General features: G+C 41.4%; 1 protein-coding gene across 1 annotated transcript in view; it reads left to right on the top strand.

Moving 5' to 3' along the window:
• Window positions 1-11,550, top strand: part of ENDOD1 (endonuclease domain containing 1) — a 32,166-nt gene extending 20,616 nt beyond the window's left edge. Inside the window, exon 2 of the mRNA XM_004584994.4 lies at window positions 7,180-11,550. Within this exon, the coding sequence (XP_004585051.2) occupies window positions 7,180-8,382 (1,203 nt within the window). The 3' untranslated portion in view covers window positions 8,383-11,550. The remainder of the gene's footprint in view (window positions 1-7,179) is intronic.
• The last annotated feature ends 14,074 nt before the right edge of the window (window positions 11,551-25,624 follow it).

Below are 25,624 nucleotides of genomic sequence, written 5' to 3'. Positions count from 1 at the left end.
GCCTGTTTGGAGGCATGAAAACAGTGATTCGGAAGACTAGCTAGGGAGCTGGACATCATGAGCTCACATTCTACATTGACCACATACTAACTATGTGACATGGGGCAAGTGACTTAATCTTGTGCCTCAGTTTCCCCATGCATAAAATACCATATGATTGTATATACTTGTGATTTTAAGTCAGGTACTTATTAGCTCAGCCACTCACTGATTTGACTCTGTATAAAGCTGGTATTGTTGTCTGGCATTAGTATGCAATAAATGTTGATTGTTGTGGCAGTCATTTTCAGTTTTAATGCCTCCTCCTACAAATGATAGCTCCTCAAAATGTCGGATTAATGATTAATATTGTGTGTGAATATTTCCCCTCCAGTACGCACTTTTCAACTTTTTATCCTTTCTTTCCATGCAATATATTATTACAAAAATTGTCTACCTCTGTAACTCCAAAACAAAAAAATGAAACCCCGTAGGTTTATATAACTTTGATTTTTTGGCATAAGGAAACAACCCAGCTCATTGAGAGAAGCAATTTTTTCTTGGCACTAACTTTGGATAGGAATTTATTATAAGATTATTTATGGAACAAGAGGCTAGAAGAGTAGGGACAGTTTATTATTCTAAAACTTACTTAGCATTTTTGACATGAGAAAAAAATTCCATTAACCATAGGAACTATATCAAATTGCATCAGTACTCCAAGGGAACCAGGATCAGCTGGGCGGTGAATTAGAGCTTTGTATGGTCACCTACACCGAATATTCTGTGGGGAGACCAGTCAGATTGGCAGTGTGTGCAAAAAGGTAGGTGTACTTTGGGAATGGCCATTCGAAAATACTTCTTACGTTATAGGTTTATTTCTGTCTTTAGGGAGCAGTGTTGTCAGCAATTTACTGTAATTGCAGCAAGCAGATCATTAAACTGTGTCTGTAGAGAGCATGAAAAAACACATCTGACCTTTAAATGACAGTGTTAGAAAATATAAGACTGTTTTGACCAGATGATATTCCTATTTTTTATATATTCCCTTATTGCATGAGATAGGTATTTTATACACACACACACACACAGAGCATGATTGCAAGTGTGTGTGGATGAGTGTGCAAATGTGCATTCGAATGTATTTTGACTTCCCTCTGGAAAGTGAGAGCCTACCAAAGCACTTTTGATTGTTTTGTAAAGTTAAGTGAGCATGGTAATGATGGGCTGCCAGTGAACTGATTGTATTTTTTAGATGAGTTTTCAACAACGGGTATTAAAACACTACTTACCTAGGAGCTAGAAGAAAGTTTTGTCAGAGTAAAACAATTGATCTTATATCAGGAAACAAGTTAGCATAATGGTCATTTTTCTCAGTGGAGATCAGATAGCACATTATTACAAAATTCTTGGATTTAACCTTTTTAAAAAATGGTGTGGTGGAGTGATCTCATAATGTATAGTCCATTGTTCAGGATGATTCTAAGTTGCAAAATAGAAATCAACAGAAGTAAATTTCAGGAAGGCAGAAATACCCAAGGAACGTACACAAAAGGTTTTTTGAGTAACTTGTAATACAAAGGGAATAGTGAAAAAAAATCAGATTGCTTACCACCTGGTTAGAGTGATTTATGAGAGTATGAGAATCCTTGTAACTTACTCTTAGTGAGCATTTTCAGGCTCTATAGTTCTTGGCACCAGTACCACTACATTTATACTCATACTTATCCAGGAAGTTGGTGATGCCAAAAGATCTAAGTAAAATAGAGCATTCTTGGAACAATAAATGTATAATGAGCAATAAAAGGACACAAGGCATACTTGAGAAATTTTTGAAGCCTGAGACAATGAAGAAAACATCTGAGCAAGTGCCTACACAGATGTGAAATTCCTCTTTGTACTGTAAACACATAGAAGTATTGGAAAGAACACACAATTTTTAAACATAAGATTAATATTTGAGGAAAAAGTAATAAGAGTAAATTTTCAGATCTCAGAAACAAGGACCTTCTAGAAATAATCCTAAAACCAGCACCTTTCTCTGTGGGGTTTTAGATTGGCACAACTTACTCCACATGGAAACCCTGAACAGGGAACATATAACTCAGAAGTCAGTCCCGGACTCTGTAGGATTCAAGCAGAGACAACCACAAAGACAATCCTATTGGTTTTCTTTTCCACTAGCAAAGTTCCATGGGCTTTTATGAAGGTAAGCTCACCAGCTGAATTCCTCACCTTGCCCATGTTGGGACCCCAATTTGTGTCCCGGGTACGCCACTTCTCATTCAGCTCCTTGCTTGCAGCCTGGGAAAGCAGTTTACAGCCCAAAACCTTGGGACCCTGCACTCGCATGGCAGGCCCAGAAGAGGCTCTAGGCTGCTGGCTTCGAATTGGCTCAGCTCTGGCCATTGTAGCCACTTGGGGATGGAGGGACAACACAAGAATCACCCAACTCCAACACCCTTCACACAGTTGACTAGACAGCAGTGGACATTTGACTCAACGACAACTAATCCATAGGTTTCACTTGGCATGGTGTGATCTGAAAAGATGAGCTAGATAAATCTTGCCCCCTAATGGATGTAGGAAATTGTAACAAAGATGATAAAGTGGAACAAGGGACTCTTGAGTCCATGATGACCCAAGTACAAGTGCAAGTTATGAAGAAATAGAGGTCACGAATGAGAAGAAACCAAGACAGAGACAGGAGTTATACAGAGAGAAATGGATAAGAATCCAGTGGACAAAACAGAGAAGAGTCTGACACATCAAGTGTGTTTGTGTCTTAATAATGGTAGTCATGATTGTATATTTAGTCTCAACCACAAATTCTTCCTGCTAAAATTGGTTAGATCTGCTCTGTTTCTAGTTCCAACAATGCCAACATGAGCTATAATTCCTAGATCTTTATGTTTGTTGGTTCAACTTGTCTTGGGTTTCCAATGTCCTTACAGGGAGCAAATAAGTGAGTTTTAGAAACACAGTCCAGGCTCATTGAAGCTATACAGATGATCTAGGTCTCTTGGGTCATGTAACATCGCTTCACTAATTGTTTCACTGCAACCCATATGGGGGAAGCAGAGGGGGTTGTAGTGAAGGGACTAGTTTTATGACTTTTCTCCAGAGGTTTGCTATGTTTGGTGTTTACAGTTCTCTGCTACCATTGCTGGTATAGAGAAGAAGGGAGTCACCAAATAAGGTGCTAGGATCAGGGATTTGGATAGACTGGCCCACTGGAAAATGTTCTGGCCAGCTGCCTGCTGCCTCTGCTGCCACCTCTTTTGCCTGTGAAGCTAGTGCTTCAGCTGCTGTGTGCCTCATCATCGTGTGCTGAGGATCAGCCAGTGCATGCATCATTCCACCTGCTTTTCCTCTGCGTCTCTTCCCTCTGCCCTTAGCTCTGGGGCTCACAACACAAGGACTGGAGTGTGACCTCCCTTCATTCCTATGACTTTTAGGAGTTCAGTTGCTCCATGCACATACAAAAAAGGAGATTACAGATGATGCAGATTTCTTTTTTTCCATTCTCAGAAAAAAAAATAATAAAGCACAGCAAGTACCTATTAGAATGAGAGAAAGTAAAATTACAAGTAAAGATTATATGCTTTACAGAGAAAAAGACTAAGTTCAAATCTTGGTCCTGCTTCCAATTATTGGATGATTGGAAAAGATACTTTGCCTTTCTGTAACTTAGTTCTGCATTTGCAAAATCAGATAGACATGACTTCTGTGTAATGTTATGTTGAAAACATTTAATGAATAATATAATTTGTATAAATTTAAATTTATTATTTAAATATAACAGTTAATAATATACAAATATTAGTCTATATTCCTCCATCACTATTTAGGTACAGTCTCGTTGCATTCTCTCTGATTTCAGACACTGTTTCACGTCATAAGGTATATAGTTTAATTTTGGGTTCATAAAGTAAGTGACCATGGATACAGGATTCAGAAGCAAGCAGAGGACAGGGGATGGAACATGTGCATACTCAGAGAGTGTAGTTTCTTTCTTTTTTTAAGATTTATTTATTTTTTATTGGGAAGGCAGATTTACAGAGAGACAAAGATCTTCCATCCACTGGTTCACTCCCTAAGTTGCTGCAATGGCTGAAGTTGAGCTAATCCAAAGCCAGGAGCTTCTTCCATCTCCCATGTGGGTGCAGGATCCCAAAGCTTTGGGCCATCCTCTCCTACTTTCCCAGGCCACAAGCAGGGAGCTGGATGGAAAGTGGAGCAGCCCGGAAATAAACAGGCACCCATATGGGATCCCAGCGCATGCATGAAAAGGATTGAGCCACTAGGCCACTACACCTGATTATCAGGCCAAGCCAATGGAAGTCAAAGAGCCCAGTGTGGAATTGGGCCCTGGTCCCAGCCACAGTGGCTCCATCCTGGCCCATTTCCATGTAAGGTACTTGCCCCATTTTTTTGTGAAGTGTGGGCAAGAAAAGCTTAACTTGGTTCCCAGATACATGGCCATGGCCAAAATCTGGAATGCTTCAAATCACTTTGGCCCTGAAGAATGCAAAAATGCCTGTGCTCTGTAATTTGGGGGTGAGTAGACCCTCAGTCTTGGTTTCTGTTACCGTCAGGGTACTTACCATGTTTTGTTTCTTAGACTACACAAACACTCTCTCATTCAGTTCTTTTTCTTCCCTCTTGTCTCCTCACCTTTTCTCCTCTTGTCTGCTCTCTCTTTCTCTGACTCACGCCAGATGGCTCTATGGCTGAAGACATACCCACATACTTCTCTATGCTGTGCCACAGAGCTGTAGATTCAAAAAACATATATGTATTTTCTCTTACTAGCCCTCAACAAACATGCATTCCTGACCTTACACCGAAGACTACGTAAGTCTTGACTCCACCATATCTTGATCTCATGATTTAGGAATGAGGCTGATATTTCCTTGGGATATATCTTTCAGTTATAAGAGAGCGGAGATAGAAGCTTTGCAAAATGAATGAGCTTCTTATCTCTGCCCTAAAGGGGATGTGGCAGGAGTAGAGAACATCTAGCATCATTGATGGTAAGCTAGGGGAAGGGATGGAGTGACAGGTAGGGGTAGCATATGGATTACTTCATTAGGCTTCAGCAAACAGCCCTGCCTTTGTATCAAGTTACTCATTGATCACCCTTACTACCACTACATGGACACACAGGAGAGCCTGCACGTGCTATTTGTAGAGCTAGAGAAATGCCCGACATGCTCCCCTTGGACAAGAGACACAGCAGCTCCCATGGTCATGACTCCCTTGGAGGTTTATTTGGTAAATTAGTGAGTAGCACTAATTCTAGGAACTCAATCAGGAGGAATTAACTCATTTAAAATTAAAATTAACCCATTTAAAAGTTCCTTTCGTGTTTCCTGCTGAAAGTAATACATACTATAAATAACAATATGGGTAGGAGCCATAGGAGAGAGAAATAAGAAAGCAGAGGCAAATGACGCTTGCATCATCAGGAAATCAACTACTTGTGACATTTCATGTGTTTCTTTCCAAAGTTTTTCTTGCCTATTTTTAGGCTTTCTATTTTAACTGTGACCATTTAGTGTCGCACCTTTTACTTTCAACATAATACTATATGTTTCTCTATTATCCTAAACTCCTTATAATTCTAAGCATTTTAATGGATATAAACCCAAATTGCATTATCTTCCCTCAGCCCATTGAAAATGGTGGTTTTGTTCAAGTGCATGTGGTTGTAAAGACAGAAAAGATGACCCTCTCAGGGCAAAACAATGAAGAAGCCAAGAGACCCTAGCCTATGTCTGATCTTTGTTCTTATGGGGAATATACTAGTCCCTGGTGTCAAGGAATGTACTAGCTAGTTTAGGGAGATAAACATGATAAACATGTAGTTTTTAGTTATTCCTGAATTCTTTCATTTTTTACCTTTTAGATATTTGAAAATAATGTTGAACTTTAAAAGGAAAGATCTGAAACATATTTATGCATATATATATAAATGTATATATATAGTAATATATAGCTTACATGCAAATTGACCAAGACAGAAAACAAATTGTTAATAGCAATAAAATGCATGCAAAAATTTAAGTTCAGGCACAGGTTAGTTTAATTCAAATTTTAATCTTGCCACCTGGTTTCTGATAACTGACACTAAAATATGCATGTTTTAAATGTTGTGATAACGGTTTCTTTTCATGTATTTGCTGAAGCATAAGCATTTTTTAGGAACATGCACATTTATTTTTAACTAGTGTTGTTGGCTGAAAATCTGAATTGCAGTTCTGATTTTATTTCCATTTCAAAACTATAGGCCCAGCAGACCTTATATAGAAGATTTGAGGCCAGGAATACTTGAGATATCAGAACTTTTCAGGTTCTGGAATAATTGGGTAGATTCCCCTGACTGAGCACCTGTCATCTGAAAACCCCAAATCCTACTGCTGTAAAATCCAAAACTATGTGAGCACTTGGGTTTGCATACTGGGAATGCTCAAACTGCACTTTAAATCTTGTGGTAACATATATTTTTTAAAGACTTATTTATTTTTATTGGAAAGGCAGATATACAGAGAGGAGCAGAGACAGAGAGGAAGATCTTCTGTCCAATGGTTCACTCCCCAAGTGGCTGCAATGGCCAGAGCTGCGCCAATCCAAAGCCAGGAGCCAGGTGCTTTCTCCGGGTCTCCCACATGGGTGCAGGGTTCCAGGGCTTTGGGCCATCCTCGACTGCTTTCCCAGGCCACAAGCAGGGAGCTAGATGGGAAATGGGGCTGCCAGAATTTGAACCAGCGCCCATATGAGATCCTGGCACGTCAAGGTGACAACTTTAGTCGCTAGGCCACTGCACGGGCCTGGGAACATATTATTAAAAGGAGCTATGAAATTAATAAAACAACAAGGTTTTTTTAATGGCTCTATGATTGGTATATTGGTGTCAGGGTGTCACCACAGAGTACAGGTAAGATAAACAGAGGATACAAAATAGGAAGCAGTCTACTTGAAGGATACTTTGAAACCCAAAGTTGTGGAATATTAGATTGAAGTGCATGTTCACCAAAGAAATCAAATCAAAGACGCTTCCAAACTCAGGCATTGTAAATGTTAGAGTAACTGGCGTTCTTCAAGAGTGTTAGCAGAATAATTTTTAATCAGAATGGTTCCTGGCACCCTCCCTTCTGTGAGCAAGGATGCATCTCAATACTTGTTCATTTCTTTCAGATTGATGACCCTGACAGCAACCTTGACGAGGCGATTGAGGAGGCCGAGGCCATCACCTCTTTGAAAAATGTGGGAAGCAAGCAAGCCTTGAGTACAGATTATCTTGAATCTGATTACCAAAGAGGACAGCTGTACCCATTCTCCCTCAGCAATGATTTACACATGACCATGTTCACTCTTACCAATTCGGTTCCCATGACTCAGTCCTTCGAGGAACGATGGTACATGAATCTCAACAGCCTCATGGACCAGGCATTGGCCCCGCAGTGTGGCAATGCAGAAGACCTCTATATCATCACAGGCGCAGTGCCCTCCACCCACAGACTTAAAGACAAAGTGACAGTTCCTGAGTTTGTTTGGCTGGCAGCCTGTTGTGCTGTCCCTGGAGGAGGCTGGGCCATGGGCTTTGTCAAGCACACCCAGGGCAGTGACATCATAGAAGATGTGATGGTGAAAGATCTTGAGAAACTGCTTCCATTGAACCCTCAGCTTTTCCAGAGCAACTGTGGTGAAAGTGAACAAGACACAGAGAAAATGAAAAAAATCCTGGAAATGGTAAATCAAGTCCAGGATGAAGAGCGAATGGTTGAGTCTCAAGGGAGTTCTGTTCCCCTGTCCAGCACTAGGAGCAAAAGATCTGCTCCTTTGCCTCCAGAGGCATCTGAAGAAAAGAGCAGCTTTTTAGGAAAACTCCTGGGCTTCATTGCTACCCCATTCATCAAACTTTTCCAGTTAATTTATTACCTCATGGTAGCGATCCTGAAGAACATTTTCTATTTCCTGTGGTATGTTACCAAGCAGGTGATGAACAGCATAGAAAGTTGCCTTTACCGCCTGGGCTCAGCCACTGTCTCATACTTTGTGGCCATTGGGGAAGAGTTAGTAAGCATACCCTGGAAGGTGCTCAAGGTTGTGGCCAAGATCATCAGAGCCATTCTCCGGATTCTTTGCTGTCTGCTGAAGGCTGTCTGCCGTGTTCTGAGCATCCCTGTCCGAGTCCTCATGGATGTGGCCAGTTTCCCGGTGTACACAATGGGTGCAATTCCAGTTGTCTGCAAGGACATCGCCGTGGGCCTTGGTGGCACTGTCTCCCTGTTGTTTGACACTGCTTTTGGCACCATGGGTGGCCTTTTCCAGGCAGTTTTTAGTGTCTTCAAAAAAATTGGCTACAAGGTTAATTTTGACAATTCTGGAGAGTTATAGAACTCAAACAACTCTACAGTGAATTTTTTTTAATAGAAAGCTGGAATATTTTGTTGTTTTGATGGGCTTCTCTTCACTGTCAAGAATCATTGTGTGTTAGTTTTGGTGGGGGTGTCTGTCTAGTTTGCAACAGAAGATGGCATAAATTAGCCTCCAGGGAAATGCTCAGGGTGAAATTAGGTGTCGCAGTCTGCTGTGTACCTACCTATAGTTACATGTGCGAATTTCCCAGCCACTGATAACTTCAGTTATGCACTGTGATACAGATTATAAACTCAAATGTTCTTGTATTCATTTTGGCTCATTAAAAATTATGGAGAAGAGTTTAATTAGAAAGAGGACAACTAGAAACCAGGGGGTATTATCTTGTGCCTCCCATCACGCTCTGAGACTTCAGGCAGAACAGAAATAAATATCCTTGGCTAATTTCTTAGCAAGTATTTCTCTTCTCTCAATTCTTCTCCCTTTGGTAAGAGCAGATGATGCCTCTCTGTGGACATACTGGTGTGAAATCTTGTATACCTCTTGGGTTTTCCGTGATTCCAAAGGACCTTTAAGGTTTCATTTTTTTTCCAAAGTTGAATTCTACTGCATTTTTTTCAGTGGTGATAACCATTTTATGTCAAAATGACCTAACAAACTTTGAATGTAAAGGGAAAAATTTTTGTGCCCCTTGAATTGTGTTATGCAGTCTTTCCAAGTATAAAAAAGAGGGTGCAAGTTGACAGCCCTACTCTTAGTTGGAACTGTAGATTTAAGCATTTCCTTAGCAAAGCTTGGACTAACTTAACATATATTACACCTCTGACTGATAAGAAAGAACTCAAAGATGTACATGTTAAGCTACTATGAGAATTCATATCCTACAACATACTAGATCTTTCTAATGCATCAAGTAAATAATACAGCAAAACACTGATTTCTATTTGCAAATGATTACCTAGATACAGCTCTACAGGAAAGAGCCACAAAATAAAAATTATTTTAGTCATCTCTTGGTCATTTTCTAAGCATCATTATTGCTTAGAAAAATTTTTGCAGAGTGAGGCTAGAAAACATAATGCAAATTAAAATTGAGCGATAATTCTCAATTTTTAGATCAAGCACCTGTCATCTTAATTCACAGACTAAAAATCGCAGCAAGAAAAATCAAACTTTGTTGTGTCTTCCACTGCTAAGATGAAATCATCTGGACTTTTCTGAATGTCTTCTGAGATTAGAAACAACAAATGTGAAATCCTGATCTTGAGGGTACCGCCTATGTTACATCAGAAACTCTGATGCAAAAATTTATGGTGCAGAAAGGCAATCAGGAGACAATGAGTCAATGATTTTTATGGAACTAGCAAATGAGAAATGTGATTGTATCTAAAGTAACATGTTTTTCCCCAAATGATTGAATGACACCCAAAGCAAAACAGCAGCCACCTAATCGCCTAATCAACGTATGATACAGGTTTGATACTGTGAACCACAGACTGGTCTATAACAGGGAGAGATACACTAGATTTTTCTTAGAACCTTAGTGAAATGTTTTACCATTAAGTCTATTTCTGAGCAAAAAATATTATAGTAAGACTTCCTTTCATTTCTTCAGTGTGAAAGTGAAAGAAAGGGTTATCTTAGAAGCGACTAAAGAGAGAGTCTTGCAGATTTTCATATGATGAGGAACCCAAAACACAGGGAGGCAAATGACTTCCTGATTCTTGATGCACAGATTTGGATCCAAAGTTGTTTACATCTATTCTAGCATACCTGGGAGGTCAGAGAAGGGGAGTCTGCTGTTATTTAGCTTTCTCCTTGGGACATGGCAGTATTTTCACATCCACCTGACCGATTCCAGGCCTGATTAATCATTTAGTTGTATGCTGAAAATGATCATTCATGTATGTACAACCTCATGTATCCAATGGAGCCTATCTCCTCTTATAGTATGCAGTTTTGCACTGAAAGGTCCAAAGAGGGCATCTATACTAGCTTGAGCCTCAGCACCATCCGAAGAACAAAGCATCCAAACTGCTTCTTGAGAACTATTTGGAAATGTTTTCTTTCTCATGTCAAATTATTTAGTAACTATTTATTCTTGTATATTTTTAAAGGTGGGCTGGAACAATGAACAAGAGAAAACAATAATCTTAATATTAAGTAGTTGAGATTGTCCACATTGGTCCAATAATGTTGGCTATATTGGGCCAGAAGCTCTAGCAAGAGGCTGAACTCCGGGTCTTTCCCCAGTGAGTTGCTTTGGGCTTTAATGTGGGAGTCTGGGTAAATGAACACCCACTATGGCTTGAAGATGTTGTGTGGCACTGTTATGTTCTCAGGCCCTTAGAAGGCCAGCCAACTCTTCCTTCATATGGGGCTGATTTTCTGGTTTGTGAATCAACCATGCCTTTGGACACTAACTTCCATGGTGGCTTTGGAATGCTGACTTCCTGATGAGCATTAACACTTCTGGCTGAATACATATTAGAGAGTTTGTTCTTCCAACAGAGCACAGCCCTCTTCACCCAATTATTTACTCATCTAGAAAACATGCATTTGTACACCACGGTTGCAGAGCTAGCTGTCCAATTGCATTGCTTCAATCTTTGGGAAATTCAAAATTTGGTGGGTAGGTGAGATCATGTGATATAATCGATACTTACGATGTTTCATGATAATTGCTGTGATAAAAATGACTAGTATGCCCCTGGGACACATGATGGAAAAACAACAACCCTTCGGGAATTAAGGAAGCCTTTACAAAGGAGGCAACCAAAGTCCATTTGATGATTTCAAGCTATGTACAATGCTGTGCACCTTGTGAGACTCAATAAAGTAATTATTGGCAGTTTGTTAGATGTTCCGCGCACTACCTAAAATGGGAGAATACTAGCAGTTGAAATGAAGTTTGGGGTGTTTCCCAGTTTTCTTCTTAATCGTAGTGACAATTTATTGCCACATCTGATTTTGTTCTTTAAAAAAATGAGTCATACATGAGGAAAGGGAGAAATATGAATCGGTGAAACCAACCTTAGAGTTACTTTTCAATGTTACCGCTTTGAAAAGGTGATTCAGACATCACACTTTTTGACATGTCCTTTACGCATGAGCACCACGGCACACAGGCTTGTTATTTTACTGAGTCTGAATCACATAAGACCAATGTAGGAATACTCTCATCTGTGTTTTCATTGGGAAACTCTGTATTTTGAGACAAAAAAACAAGAAGTCTCTGAAGGGGTTTTCTTTTTGTTTTTTTCCTGTGGCCTATTGCAGGGCGCTTGGGAGTGCTGGTGGCAGCTACTAGGGGATGCCTTCCCAGTGTGGGCAGGATCTTGTGTGTGAGTCTGTATGGGTTTCAGCATTATGTTTAAGCTCAAGTCACAATGTGGAGTTTCCCACTGTTACACTATAAGAGCTGTAATGTTGACCACTTGACTTCCACAAGTGGGTTCTGAGACTTCTCACTGTCTCTGTAGATATCCTTCTACCCAAGTCATGGATTGGTTCCTAGCATCACAATCCAAACTGGTTTTTAAGTGTAAATTTCACCAAAGAAAGTACCCATGACCACTCATCATCATGTATTGGGCTCTTTGTTGGGATTCCAGAATGAGTTTCTCTGAGGAGGCAGATCAAAGTTCACTCCTGGAAGGACGCTGATCCAGCACCTGGCGATGGCTCAGAACCCATATTTTAGGGTGCAAGTGACATAGACGTAAATCCTGGCTTCCAATTCATTGACTACATGGTTTTGGACAAATTACTCAGCTTTCCTCATCCACAATATTGTGCTATTATTAGTACCTACTTCAAAGGGTTGTTATGAACAACCCACAGCAAATGGTTGTTGTCACCATATTGAATGGTATTGATTGGAAGCTGCCTTGGCAGTCAGAATGTTTATAGATCAAAGCTGGAAAGATTAGCATCAAAGCACATTATGGGAGTAAAAGTACTGAGTGAAAATGAAGGACCCAGAGCCTCATGTGGTGACAGCAAATCTAGAAAAATGCAAGATTTAGAGCTGGACTCTCGAAGGATGGTTAGAAACTGTGAACTTAACATGTATCCAGCACTCTCCAGAGAGGGAATGAGGTATGAGCCTTTCAGGTCTCTAAAGTAGAAAATTTCCCTCAATGCCTATTACCTAACCACAAATTTCACTTGTCAAGAACACTGGTACCTGGGAGAAAACTGGAAGTGCCTGTGTGCACTTCAGCTGCTGAAAAGGATGACAGGCCTCACTCTAGTCATTCTCCTTTGTTCTCCAGCCTCCTACGAGTTAAAGTGTTATGAATTAGATCCCCAAAGACCTAGGGTATTGATAAGATAAAACTTGGGGACTTCCACATGTGACTCCTAGGTCCTACACTAAAATGAGCATCCTCTTTTCGCCTTTCCTCACCAACCCACATTAATTAGGCACAGACTTCAAGAGGCCCTTTCTTTTTTTGAATGTTACTTTTGAGTAGTCTTATGCCACCTGTGATACCTACTTCCAAAGCTAGTACTGACAATAAATTTGGACTTTGGAGGTTTGAGCAGGATATAAATTTCTTCAGAAAGTAAGCAGATGCAAACAAAATGTAGCCATTCAGAAAGCATTAAGTAGTTTAGCTAATAATTGAGTTTGCTGGTAAATGTTGAACATTATGCCCAAGGAACTTATGGTCTTGAGAATTCTGCCTCTTATTTTTCAGTATTTGTTAAAATTTCATAAATCTGTTGTTTGATGGACCTCCTCCACACACCTCAGGCCCATTTGCTTCCCTCCTATAAATTCCTACAATAATAGGCATTGGCATGAAAGACACCATGTGAGTCATGTAACAAGAATTGGACAAGAAACAAATGCCAGAGTTGAGTCACAGGTGAGTCCCTGCTCAGACTTTCCTGGCATTCTGCAAACCAAAGACCAGCCCAGGCATGACGCTGAACCAGTTGCACTGACAGCACCAGATAGCAGCTCCCAGAATTCTGTTTCTGGAGATTGTACCAAGTATGTGTTTTACCAAGATTTCTGTTGATGAGACATGTCCAATATCTCCTGTTCATTGTGTATGGGAAGTGGTTGTTCCAGGAATCATCATGATTGTAGAAATGGGATGACACATCAGGGTCAGGAAAGACCTGAGCTGCTGCTTCTTTTGTAGATGTCCTCACTGATATCCTCATACTTGAAAACTAAGAGAAGGCTGAGCGGGATGACCACTAGGACCCTAGCAACCTGCAGGTAGTAAGTTATGCTTTTCGTAGGTACTTATCTCTAATCTCTGAAGGTTACCAAAAGCTGGAGAAATCTCCTGGGAAGTGAATGTCATCATTGTCATCATGATGAAGATAATGAATATTTCTCCTCTCCCTACTTGCAGAATTAAATAGTGGGTTTTGCTTCTTGCTCACTAACAATTCCCCCAGTAGTCTTCAGTATTGTCAGAACTTTCACCACTTGGCACTCTTCCAGGAAGCTATACATATGGTCTGAGGAGAGTAAACACATTATGTCAATACTAGTAATCTTCCCGTAGCCAGGAACGACTCCTACACACAAGTAATTGTTTTAGTAGGTAATAATGCTGTAGAGTCAGAGGCACCTGTTTTAGACCAGTATCCTGCAGACCTAGAGATTTACGCTGGGTTTTGAGAGATGTAGCAATGTGAGAGCCCTTCTAAAATAGACCTGTCATCTTCCATCATTTGTCTAGTTACCTATCTACTTAAGCTTTACATATCTTTTATCTATCGATCCATCATTTTTCTGTCATCTATCATCTATCCATCTAAGGCACTATAAAAAATAAGACAAACCAATTTTTTCTCTGAAAGTCCAATGTAAGATCAACCCATAATGTACAGTCTTGAAGGAAGGCCTATTGAACCCATAACAACTGATATGCTGGTAAATATTGAATAATCGCATTGCAGGTCAGGGGATGAGATGATGTGTATGTTGATTTTTAATGCTTGCCAATTTCTGTGGTTTATGCTTTCAGCATGAATGTGTTCAAGTTGCAAATGTGATCTCTTTTAAAGGAAGAACTGAGAAGTAGAGCTGGTGTGAGCCATTGGGAAGCAGTTCTCCAACACCGCTACTTATAAATCCAATTGAATACATTAGGATTTATCAAATACGTACATGTATTACATATATTATATATGGTATGCAACACAAAGTAATTGAAAGTCATAGTATGGTAGAGAAAACAAAATCATTGAGAACCATACTGTCCCTGCATGTAATAATACTATTTAAGAATAAGGAATTGGCAATTCAGATATTTCCAAATCCAAAGGTTAACATTGGCCATGTAAAATGAATGCATCAAGCTGTTTTGGCACAAAGCCTATAAACCTCAATTAATCTACTACCTCTTTTTCAGTCTATTCCAATAACACAAGTTCTAAGCATGACTTGGTTTCCTTTGCTGATTTGCCTCTGTGGAGCAAGTGTATTGAACAGATTTCAAATCTGATGATGTTTCATCATGGTAAATTTGAGCCAACTGTCTTTTTAGATTTTTTTTTTTAGATTTTATTATGATTTCCTATGTAGTTTAAACATATAATGCACTTAAACAGCAAGTGGAAGTGTCCTCATCCATGTCAGCTCTGTGCTTCAGTGGATATTAATAAAAGATCATCTTCACTCTGTCCTCCGTCTCTCATTGTGTCCTTGTGTGATTCTTTTTCCTAGAGCAGTTTTGCATCTTTTGGAAGTTCATTAGAACTCACATCTCTGTGTTCTGAAACAGAGAGCTCTTCACACTGCTGACTCTCTGGAAATACCACACATTTACATCTCCTGCATTAAGGCTCACTTCCTAGTTCTGTAACCCCTACTTGTGAATCAAATACCAGGAGGATATGGTGCAATTTGATGAAAGCTCTGCTGTTGATGTACTTCATGATGGCAAGATGCATTCGTCAGGAATCCTTTGGATGTATGCAACAGAAATCATACTCTAGCTAGCCTAGTTCAAAATTTACTGCAGATATCCTGTGGATATGGAGGACCCTAATGGTGGCAGAACTCTGTGTGTGTGTGTGTGTGTGTACACAAAGCTTTTCTCTATACGTCATGGAGCATTACACAGACATCTCTGGATAGTCACCCCTACTGCTTCATATCCAGGGAGGGGAGAAAACTTCTTTGTTAATTTTGGCTGGGAAAATTTCTGAAAGGTTTTTTTTTCTTATTTATTTTCTAGCTGAATACTTGGAATCTCTGGGTCAATCACTGTAGCTAGAAAGGAACTATGAGAATTACTCTTAATTGGCCAGACTAAGTTATGAACTTATGAGATGGTGGGTAAGTTGCCGTAAGAACAGGGAAGAGGTGCACAAAGTTGTTATGGTCATCTCTTGTAGACTGACTCACACAGCCTTATTTAAGACATGCAGTGATGACCCTGAAACTGCAAGAAGCCTCAGCTCTCTCACATGTATCACTGAACTACATCAGAACCACAGATAATATGTAGTTTCTGGCTGTTCTGAAAAAGAAAGCAAAGCAAAACAAAACAAAATTCTGGCACAAGTGAGCCAGCATTTCTATCAGGCCATAATTAGCTGGAGTTTGGTAGACAGGGTATGCATTTATCCTGGTTCCCATCATTTCTGTTTCCCATCCTGTGCCTATTTGGATGTCTTCATCCCCAACATGACCTCATTTCTTTCATGTCAGGCCTGTAAACATGAATTACCTTCATTTTCAATCTTAAACCAAGATTCAGAGATTCAACTGGCTTTCCTCGGGCTATGCAGTTGAAACTTCGTTTTGTTTTTGATAGAAAAAGAGGAAGAGACAGAGAAAGAGGGAAAAAGAGAGAATCTCCCATCAACTAGTTCACTCCTAAATGCTTACAAGAGCCAACATAGCAGGAACACAACTACTCGCTGTGTTTGAGGGTGTGGATCAGCAGTTCGGAGGCAGGACTGGGATTCAAGCTCTGGCACTCTAACACGGGGTATGGGCATCTTCAGTGGTTACGTTTCATCTTAACCACTGTTTCCAACACCCTTTCCAGACTGAGAATTTAGAAACTGATGCTGGTGAGTTCCACTGTAATAAAGCCATGACAGTGGTTCAAGACTCAGAGGGCCTGCGGAGCCCTCCAGAGTGTGCTCTCTGCACTGAATGTGGACACTCTGAGGTTACATCCCATTCTATTTCACCAAAATTGCAACACTGTCCCTAACTTAGTGAACACAACACAATTCTACAAAAAGTTACTATAGAACAAATAATTGTGACTAAGTGTAAATGATAAATATGTTCTCTCTGAAATAAGGCAATCTTAATGCAAATTATCAATAATCCTTTCAATACTGTTTTTGCTGCAACCCATGGATTTTGATATTTTTTTTTATTTTCATTTCTTCAAAATAGTTTCTTCTGTCTTATTAAATTCTTCACTGACTTGTAAATCACACAGTAGCATAATTTCCTCCAAGAAGCTTTTGTGTTCTCTTTTTCATTTCTTCATCCACACATTGGTTATTCAGTAGCATGTTACTTACTCCATGGTGCTGTAAATCGTTTGTTTTTATCTTTATTCCTATTGCTGATCTTGTTTCATGGCTTCTGATTTAAAGGGATATATAGTTACTGTGTAATAGAGATTATCATATCCAGTTGTTAAGATTCAATAGGTTGGGCCCAGCACGGTGCCTAGCAGCTAGAGTCCTCGCCTTGAATGCGCTGGGATCCCATATAGGCTCGGAGGAGGCTCCTGGCTCCTGGCTTCAAATTGACTCAGTACTGGCCATTGCATTGTGTGATGAGAAGTGAGAGGAGGTTTGAGAAGTGCTTAACCCATTTTTGGGCACACTAAAATGCTTCCTAAAGAGCTGTGTCATGCCAGCAGTGACGGTAGTAGTCATACAAACCCCGTTCCCCACATTGTATCCAAATGCTAACCTTATTCAGGAAAATGATAATGTTTTATTCACAAGGCTGGCAGGAGCAAGAAGGACAGTTGAGGGTTGAGTCTGAGTCCTTGGTTCTCACCAGGACCTGTCCAAACTGGAAAGTATAGTTTTACCAAACAAGTCTTTTTGTTGTCAAGCTGGAAGAGCTGTGAGACTTGCCAAGACGTGCAGGCCACAGTGTCTCTTAGGGAAACTCCAGTTCCAGAATTTCCAGAATCCCCATGATGCTGGTTACTGATGCTACTTAATATTTACTTTTCCTGGAGGTGACTCTCTGAAATCACACTGTCACTGGACCTGCCAAGTGACAGTCTAAATTATTGGTGGAAGTCAGGAATTAAGCATCTTTCTACAATTAGGTGGGTTTCATGTGTGCAGAGCAGACGCACTCCGCTCTCCTAACATGTGTCCCCATACTCCCACAGGCATCCACAGATACCTGCCACAGACTTCAATTTCCTTTTCCAGTTGCCTTTGGTGAACATGTGGATAATGTTTAAACTATACAACTATGTTGGGAACTGGTTTCGGTGGTTTAGCATGCAAAACCTGTCTGCTGTGCCAGCATCCCTTATGAGTGCCAGTTTGTGTCCCAGCTGTTTTACTTGAGATCCAGGCTCCTGCTTATGATCTTGACAGCAGCAGAGGATGCCCAAGTCCTGCACCAATGGAAGACCCAGAAGAAACTCTGGCTTTCATCTTTGGACCAGTCCAGCTCTGGGCACAGTGGTTATTTGGGGAACGAACCAATGAATAAATTTCTCTCTTGTTTCCTCTCTGTTTCTCCTTTCTGTAAATCTCCCTTTCAAATAAAAAAAGTCACAAAAGGATATTAGTTTAAGTATTTGTTTATGAGGATGCACATGGCTTACTACAATAAATTTCCTTCTAGAAACACTTATGGGTATAACCTTGGGAATATCAGAAGCTGACACCAGATGCTTAGGGTTTGGCACCAACTGAGCAATCTACTCATTCAGAATCCTTTGAATTGGAGAAGAAATGCCGTTCATTCCAATGTTTCTGGTGACAGCAAAGCCCAAGGGCATTGACCAGGGAAGACAGTGCTTGGGAACTTGAACTACGTACAACTAAGATGGAAAGATCTTTTTTGTTTATTTTAATACACTTATTGAGGGAAAGCAGATGAAATGTGAGCATGCCTATAAAAACAAATGCATCATAAGTTACTTCTTTCAAAAAAAAAATTCCCAGTATAAAGTCATAGAGTCAGGTGGTAGAAACTGGGTCTGACTGAGGAATGACATGATATCAATCTCAGTCTCCAGAAATTGAGCTTGCTGTTTATAAGATCCGTGTAACATCACCATTGCAATGATAATTGCAGTAATAATAATAATAGCTACAATGTATTTGCATTATGGATATTATATGAAAGTGTGTGTGTGCATTCCAATGCTGAGTTTACGAATAAGGGCACTGTGGTTTGGGAGTGTTTATGATCTCCTCCATGGTCATAGTAAATGAACTTGGGTCTTGAAGTTCTGCAGTTGCACTCCAGAGCCTACTGTTGCAACCAGCCAAGCTTTTTCCTACCAATTATTAATATGTAACTTGGGTTCTCTTTGCAGACATTCCAAATTCCAAAGCAAACAACACTCTGCTAGGAAGCAGGGGGCATAGATGTTTGTTTTAGAATTTTGTGTGCTATCTGGAGATAAGAGAGGACATTTGTGATTGTGTTTTCCATGTCAATATTTTTCCTTGTCTCCTAAAATTAAGTCTAGTGAAATAAAACTAGAGTCATCAGCCAGGTTGCAAAACATGGAGTAATTTGCCTAGTAGAGTTCCTGGTTTAGTATTTATGGAAACTTCATTTCTACCAAACTGTGCTTTAGGCATTGATGACAGATCAAAAACAGTCATCAAAACAATGTTACAGGGCTGACACCAAGCACTTTATAAGCTGCAGTTGGGAAGCAGGGAGAGCGAATGGCCTCAACACATACATATTACCCAAAAAGATGCCTAAGAACAATACCACCATAGCTGTTTGAAAGGAATGGTTTATAAAAAATCAGATTTGAAATACAATTTCTTCTATATGATATGTTTTATTTGTTTTTATCTTTTTTTCTTTAAGAGTAAGCAAGAAAGAGAGAATGTGCTTATACGCTGCTTCAGTGCTCCAATACAGCAGCTGTGCTGGTCCAGGGATGGAGCCGGGGGGAGCAACACAGGGCAAGTCTCCAAAGCAGCTGCTTGAACTTGATTATTGAACCATCTCTGCTACATCAGCAGAAGGCTGAAGCCAGGAATCAGTGCTAGGAGAAGTACCTAGGCATTCTGAAGCGGACCTTGTGTGTTTCAAGTGCTCAACCAGGTGCTCACTACTTATTTACACATAGTATTAATGTCAATAAAAATAATTAAACAGGCAAGGCATCTTAGAATAAGTTCCCATCTCAAGAAGGCAAAATCATCATAAAATATCTCTTAAGAAAGAATTTGAATTGACAAATGCATTCAGCTACCCTGACAGAAAGTGAGACTGTGAATGTGGGGGTCTCTCTGCTATATCCCGTAGCACACATGAAACCCACCTAATTGTAGAAAGATGCTCAATTCCTGACTTCCACCAATAATTTAGACTGTCACTTGGCAGGTCCAGTGACAGTGTGATTTCAGAGAGTCACCTCCAGGAAAAGTAAATATTGAGTAGCCTCAGTAACCAGCATCATGGGGATTCTGGAAATTCTGGAACTGGAGTTTCCCTAAGAGACACTGTGGCCTGCACGTCTTGGCAAGTCTCACAACTCTTCCAGCTTGACAACAAAAAGATTTGTTTGGTAAAACTGTACTTTCCAGTTTGGACAGGTCCTGGTGAGAACCAAGGACTCAGACTCAACCCTCAACTGTCCTTCTTGCTCCTGCCAGCCTCAAGGGCTGTTTAACCCAGAAACTGCAGTGAAGGAACTCATCCTTGAGGAACATATAAACCAGCTGTTCTAACTCATTAATGTCCTTGTCTCCGAGCTTATTTTGTGGCATGTTGCCAGAACATTGTGACCTGGAAGATCAGCACTCACGACCAAGTACTACATTGTGTGATGAGAGTGAGAGGAGGTTTGAGAAGTGCTTAATTCATTTTGGGGCACACTAAAATGCTCCCTAAAGAGCTGTGTCATGCCAGCAGTGACGGTGGTAGTCCTACAAACCCGCTTCCCCACGTTGTCTCCCAAAGCTAACCTTATTCAAGAAAAAAAAATGTCTTATTCCCAAGACAGAGGGAAAACAATTTCTCTTGTTTGGCTTAAGTTGGGTCATATGAAAAGAACACAGAAGTCAACTCCTAAATAGTGGAAAACTATGCCCATTCCTGCTGAGGAAGACAGTGTCCTCAATATAATCAAAATGTAATTTCATTAGTGAAGAAACTCCCGTGATCTATCTACATGCTTTCTATTATTGGAAAAAAATAAGCAGAATATAGCCCTGAGTATTGTTTTATCCCTAATCTTTATCACACAAAGACATTCCGAGTAAGTAGCATACTCAATCGCTTGGACAAGGAATGCCCAGATGTCTAGTGTTACATGGATATAGGTAAACACTGTGAATTAACTTTAATCATAGTAGTTGCATTGCCTAGAAAAAACTACAGGCTCAAGCCTGAATAAGTTTTTTAAAGTCCTGAGGCTCCAAGTGCCTCCCTTGCCCTGCTGCATTTCCCGAAGTGCTCCAACTTGGGGTCTGAGACACAGGGAGGGCCTTTGATGTGGTTTCTGCTCATTCAAGCCCAGAAGCCCGACAGGCTGCCGCTTTGACAACTACTCTGCCACTCTCAGGAGTCACACATTTGAAGTGTCACTTGTCAGCAGAGCTGGTTAGGGCTTTCAATTTGGTGGCAAGTAGTTCACAACGCAGCAGAGACTTGGCAGGTCCAGTGACAGGAGTATGAAGCTTGTGAACCCTGATAAGAGCTGATCAGGGTTGAGCTGTCTCCACCCCTGAACTGGGGAAGAGGGAAGAGGGAAATGATGGATGTCTTTCTGTATGATGTGAAATGGGATACAGATGGGACAATTTAAAACTGAGGCCAACGGATGCAAAATGAAGGGTTGCCTTCCACAGACGTTTTGTCATGACTCCAGAGGCCAGGCCCATCTCTGTGGAGGAAGGCCGCTATGGTTGCTTAGATCCTTCCGGTCCTGGGAGTCCTCAGCAAGATACTTCAGACCACATCCTTGGGGGATAATCTACGATGATCCTAAAGACACGTTGAGCCAGGACTCTTGACTGCTCAGAAGTGCAACATAGGAAAGCTCTTCTCTGATGCAGGCCTTTCTCAGAGAATTGGGCATGACTTGCCACACGATTGCCTCCTAGGGGCACCCACCTTACCATGTCAGACACATCTAAATCTAGGCAACTCCTTGGGCCTTACAACCAGGATGGCCTGTCATGACTTCCCAGTTAGACTACTAGTGTTTATTACTTTCTGCCCAAAATCAAAGTATCAGACACTAGAAAGAACCTCTCCAGTCAGTCTTCTCCACATTGGAAAGGAACAGTCCCATCAATCACCCTCAAAGGACAGAAAATATAAATAATATTCAGACTTCTCTCCACTGTGAAAAAAAGTAAGAAAAAAAAAATCTCATTCTGCAAGTAATCGAAAGCATAACTTCCAGGGCTCTTTCCCCAGCCACGGACAATTTGAGGCAAGTTGTCTAGAAGTCATGCTCTAGACTGTCCACTAGAGGGAGACCAAGACCTCTGACTGATCCATGTCTGTGGAACAGATTTTGACCATGGAGCTCAGATCTAATGAAGGCCCAGCTCTTCTGATTCAAACCTGACCCCACTTCAAACAAGTTCCCAGAAAGAGAATTAGACACACACTCTTTGTGACCCAAGTGGGCTTGTCATGAATCACATACAGTGAGAACCACAGAAGTAACAGCAGAGCCTGAACCTGAATTCCAAAGCCATATTTTAATGCGAGTTTAGCTATATAAGGAATTATTGGAAGCCAAAGAGAAAAGCAGAGAATATGAGGAGTTTGCTGCATAGGGAAAGGGCATGGCTCAAAGTCAAGCAGCAAGAAAACTGGAGGCGGAGGGGTGGTGGCGGGGCAGGGGAAGCCAGCGTGATGGCTCACCTGGCTAATCCTCCAGCGCAGCTCCAAATACCAGCCTCCCATATTGGTGCTGGTCTGTGTCCCAGCTGCTTCACTTCCCATCCAGCTCCCTGTTTGTGGTCTGGGAAAGCAGTCGAGGATAGCCCAAAGCCTTGGAACCCTGCACCCGCGTGGGAGACCCGGAGGAATTGGAAAGTGTGGGGAGAAGCTCTTGGCTCCTGGATTCAGATCGGCTCATCTCCAGTCACTGGAGAGTTAACCAGTGGATGGAAGATCTTTCTCTCTGTAGATCTGCCCTTCTGAGAAATGGATAAATCTTTGTTAATAAAGAAGAACAAGGACAAAGAAGAGGAGAAGAAAGAAGAAATAAAAGAAAAGAAAAACAACATATGGAGATGCGAGAAGCTACTAGGCTGTTACATTGGTGAACACTTAAACCAGATGCTCAGGGAACAGGGGAGAGAATCCAATGGCCAAATTAATTGAGAATAATAAACTTTAGGAGAACGAGGATAAGAAAGGGAAGACTTGCTGGGGTGGCCTTGACATCCTTCCACCAGACTTGTTATTTGGTTGGAATATTTCAAGGATGGAAGAAAAAGCCAGAGTTTGAGTTTTTTGCTTGTTGGGTTTTTTGTTGTTGTTGTGGTTGTTTTGTTTTGTTTAATATACACATACGTGCATACATACAGTGGGCAAAGAAAACAACATTCATATCCACTGGCTCACTCCCCAGATGCCCACGATGGCCAGAGCAGTGCTGGTGCCAGAGCAGGAGGCAGGAACGTATCCACATCTTCCATTTCGGTGGCAGGAATTCAGTGACTGAGTTATCACAGCTGCTTCTACACATCTTCTTTGATGAAACACTGGAGTCAGCAGCTGGAGCTGGAAACCAAATGCAGGTACTCTGCAGTGGGATGCAAAGCATCGTGACTGATGCGCTAAATGCCTGTTGCTTAGATCCAGGCTATTTCCAACAAGATGCAAGTGACCAACAAGAAGGGAGCGGCAAGAAAGTGCCTACAAGAGGAGCTTTGAGGAGATACAGTTGTGGTGACTGAACAAATGAGCATGAGGCACAGACATTCCTGTTCTATCTGCCTTGGCTATCAATAAGAACCAGCAATAACTTGTTGAGCACCAACTTAGATACTTACATGATTAGGACTGGAAGTCCTGATCGGAGGTACCCCAGACTTCTCAACTATTGAAGTAGACAGAAAACACTGAAGTTTCGGTACCCTGAGGATATCTAGAATTTGTTCTTTTTTTTTAAATTTCTCTTATTTAAACATACTCACATTTCAGAAAAAAAATTCAAAGTCCCTGAACTTGTACTAGCATTACTAACTGGTAGAGACAAACAAGAATTGAGAGTATTCTCTTTGATTAGAAACATCTCTGACATCTAGAAGGCCGTTGGCATGAGGGATGGGCATTTGCCCAATGTGTAAAGTGACCACATCTCATATCGTAGTACCTGGCTTGAGTCCTTTCCAGCTTCCCGACAAAGGGCATCATTATCCTGGGAATCATCTGATGATGACTCAAGCACTTGAGTCCCTGATATCCGTGTGGAGACCCTGATAGAGGTGTTTTGTTTTTAAGATTTATTCAGTTTATTACAGCCAGATATACACAGAGGAGGAGAGACAGAGAGGAAGATCTTCCGTCCGATGATTCACTCCCCAAATGAGCCACAACGGACCAATGCGCACCAATCCGAAGCCGGGAACCTGGAACCTCCTCCGGGTCTCCCACGCGGGTGCAGGGTCCCAGTGCATTGGGCCGTCCTCAACTGCTTTCCCAGGCCACAAGCAGGGAGCTGGATGGGAAGTGGAGCTGCCGGGATTAGAACTGGTGCCCATATGGGATCCCAGGCGTTCAAGGCGAGGACTTTAGCCGCTAGGCCACGCCGCCGGACCCCCTGATAGAGTTTTGTCTGCTGGCTTCAGCATAACCCAGCCCTGGCTGTTGTAGGCATTCAGGGAGTGAGCTAGTGGATGGGTGATCTCTGTCTGTGCCCTCTCTCTTTCAAATAAAGTATAAATAAATATACATTTTGCTTGATATCTGAAAGGGTCCACATGAGATATATATATATGGATTCAGACAAGGCAAGTTAAACAATGAAATGTATTGCGGACACAAATGCGAAGGTGGGAAGGGGGAGTGGAGGGGAGCAAACCAAGTTGTTCCAGAGGTCAACCCAAAGGCTGTAGTGTGATCAGTGCTGGAGAAGCTCACGACAGGGATGAAGAAAAGAATGAAAATCAGTTTCTTATCTATAAGAGAAGCAGGCAGAGAAATGTGGAGGTGGACAGCCTAGCCTCCCCATCTTCTGGGTGGACTCTTTGGAAACGAGCGGAAGCATCGTGCTCTGCCATTGCTTTATTTCTGCTGAAGAACAGAGCCATGACTCCCTACACAGGTGCTGAAAGTGACCACTGATTATCATGGGATTCCCTTGCCTTCAGGTCCTCACCTTCAGGGCATCAAGGAGAAGGCTGACTCTGCGAGTTTTGGAGAAACTAGAGCACTTTCCCTGTACTTTCACTTTAAACGGAAGACCCAGACCTGATGTGGTGGGGCTCCACTCCTGCTAATAAATGGTAATTCCCCCATGCCCCCTTAGTGCCCTCACCTTTGCAGAGATCCCTCCATTTGCAAGCATCCATCCTGCTTCTGCGGCTCTTTATCTCTAATGCCAGCAGTGAGAATCCACCACCACCACCTTGTGAGGTCTATTCCCGGTGCCTCGTGTTCACACCCAAGTCCCAAAGTCCATCCTCCAACCATGCCAGATGCCAGCCCAGTGGCATCCCAGATTCTGGGCTTTAGATTTGCCCCCCCCCCCCCCGCCCGAAGCTGCTGGAAAAATCCTCCCTCTCTCCATGTTTTCCTCCTTCTTCCAATTCCCATGTTTTTCCCCACAGGGAAGTTATTGATGATTTTGCATAGGAGATCTCTCTGTGTCTCCAGGGGGCATTAAAAAGATTTTGCTGGTTCTGCCCCCCCCTTCCAAGATGAATGCATTGTATCAATGGAATCACAATAAATTGTTAGATGGAAGAGCCCTGAGCTCTAGGTTGTATCAACTGCATTATAGCCATGCTGAAAATAATCAATAAAAGTAGTAAAAGCATTTCAAACAAGAAGGAAGAGTTGCAGGAGTGATGAAACTACGGAACAGTGAAGCAGGTGTTGGTCTGTTCA

The sequence above is a fragment of the Ochotona princeps genome, chromosome 4, assembly GCF_030435755.1.
Source record: "Ochotona princeps isolate mOchPri1 chromosome 4, mOchPri1.hap1, whole genome shotgun sequence".
NCBI classification, from domain to species: Eukaryota; Metazoa; Chordata; class Mammalia; order Lagomorpha; family Ochotonidae; genus Ochotona; species Ochotona princeps.
This window is presented reverse-complemented; position numbering and strand designations above follow the sequence as displayed.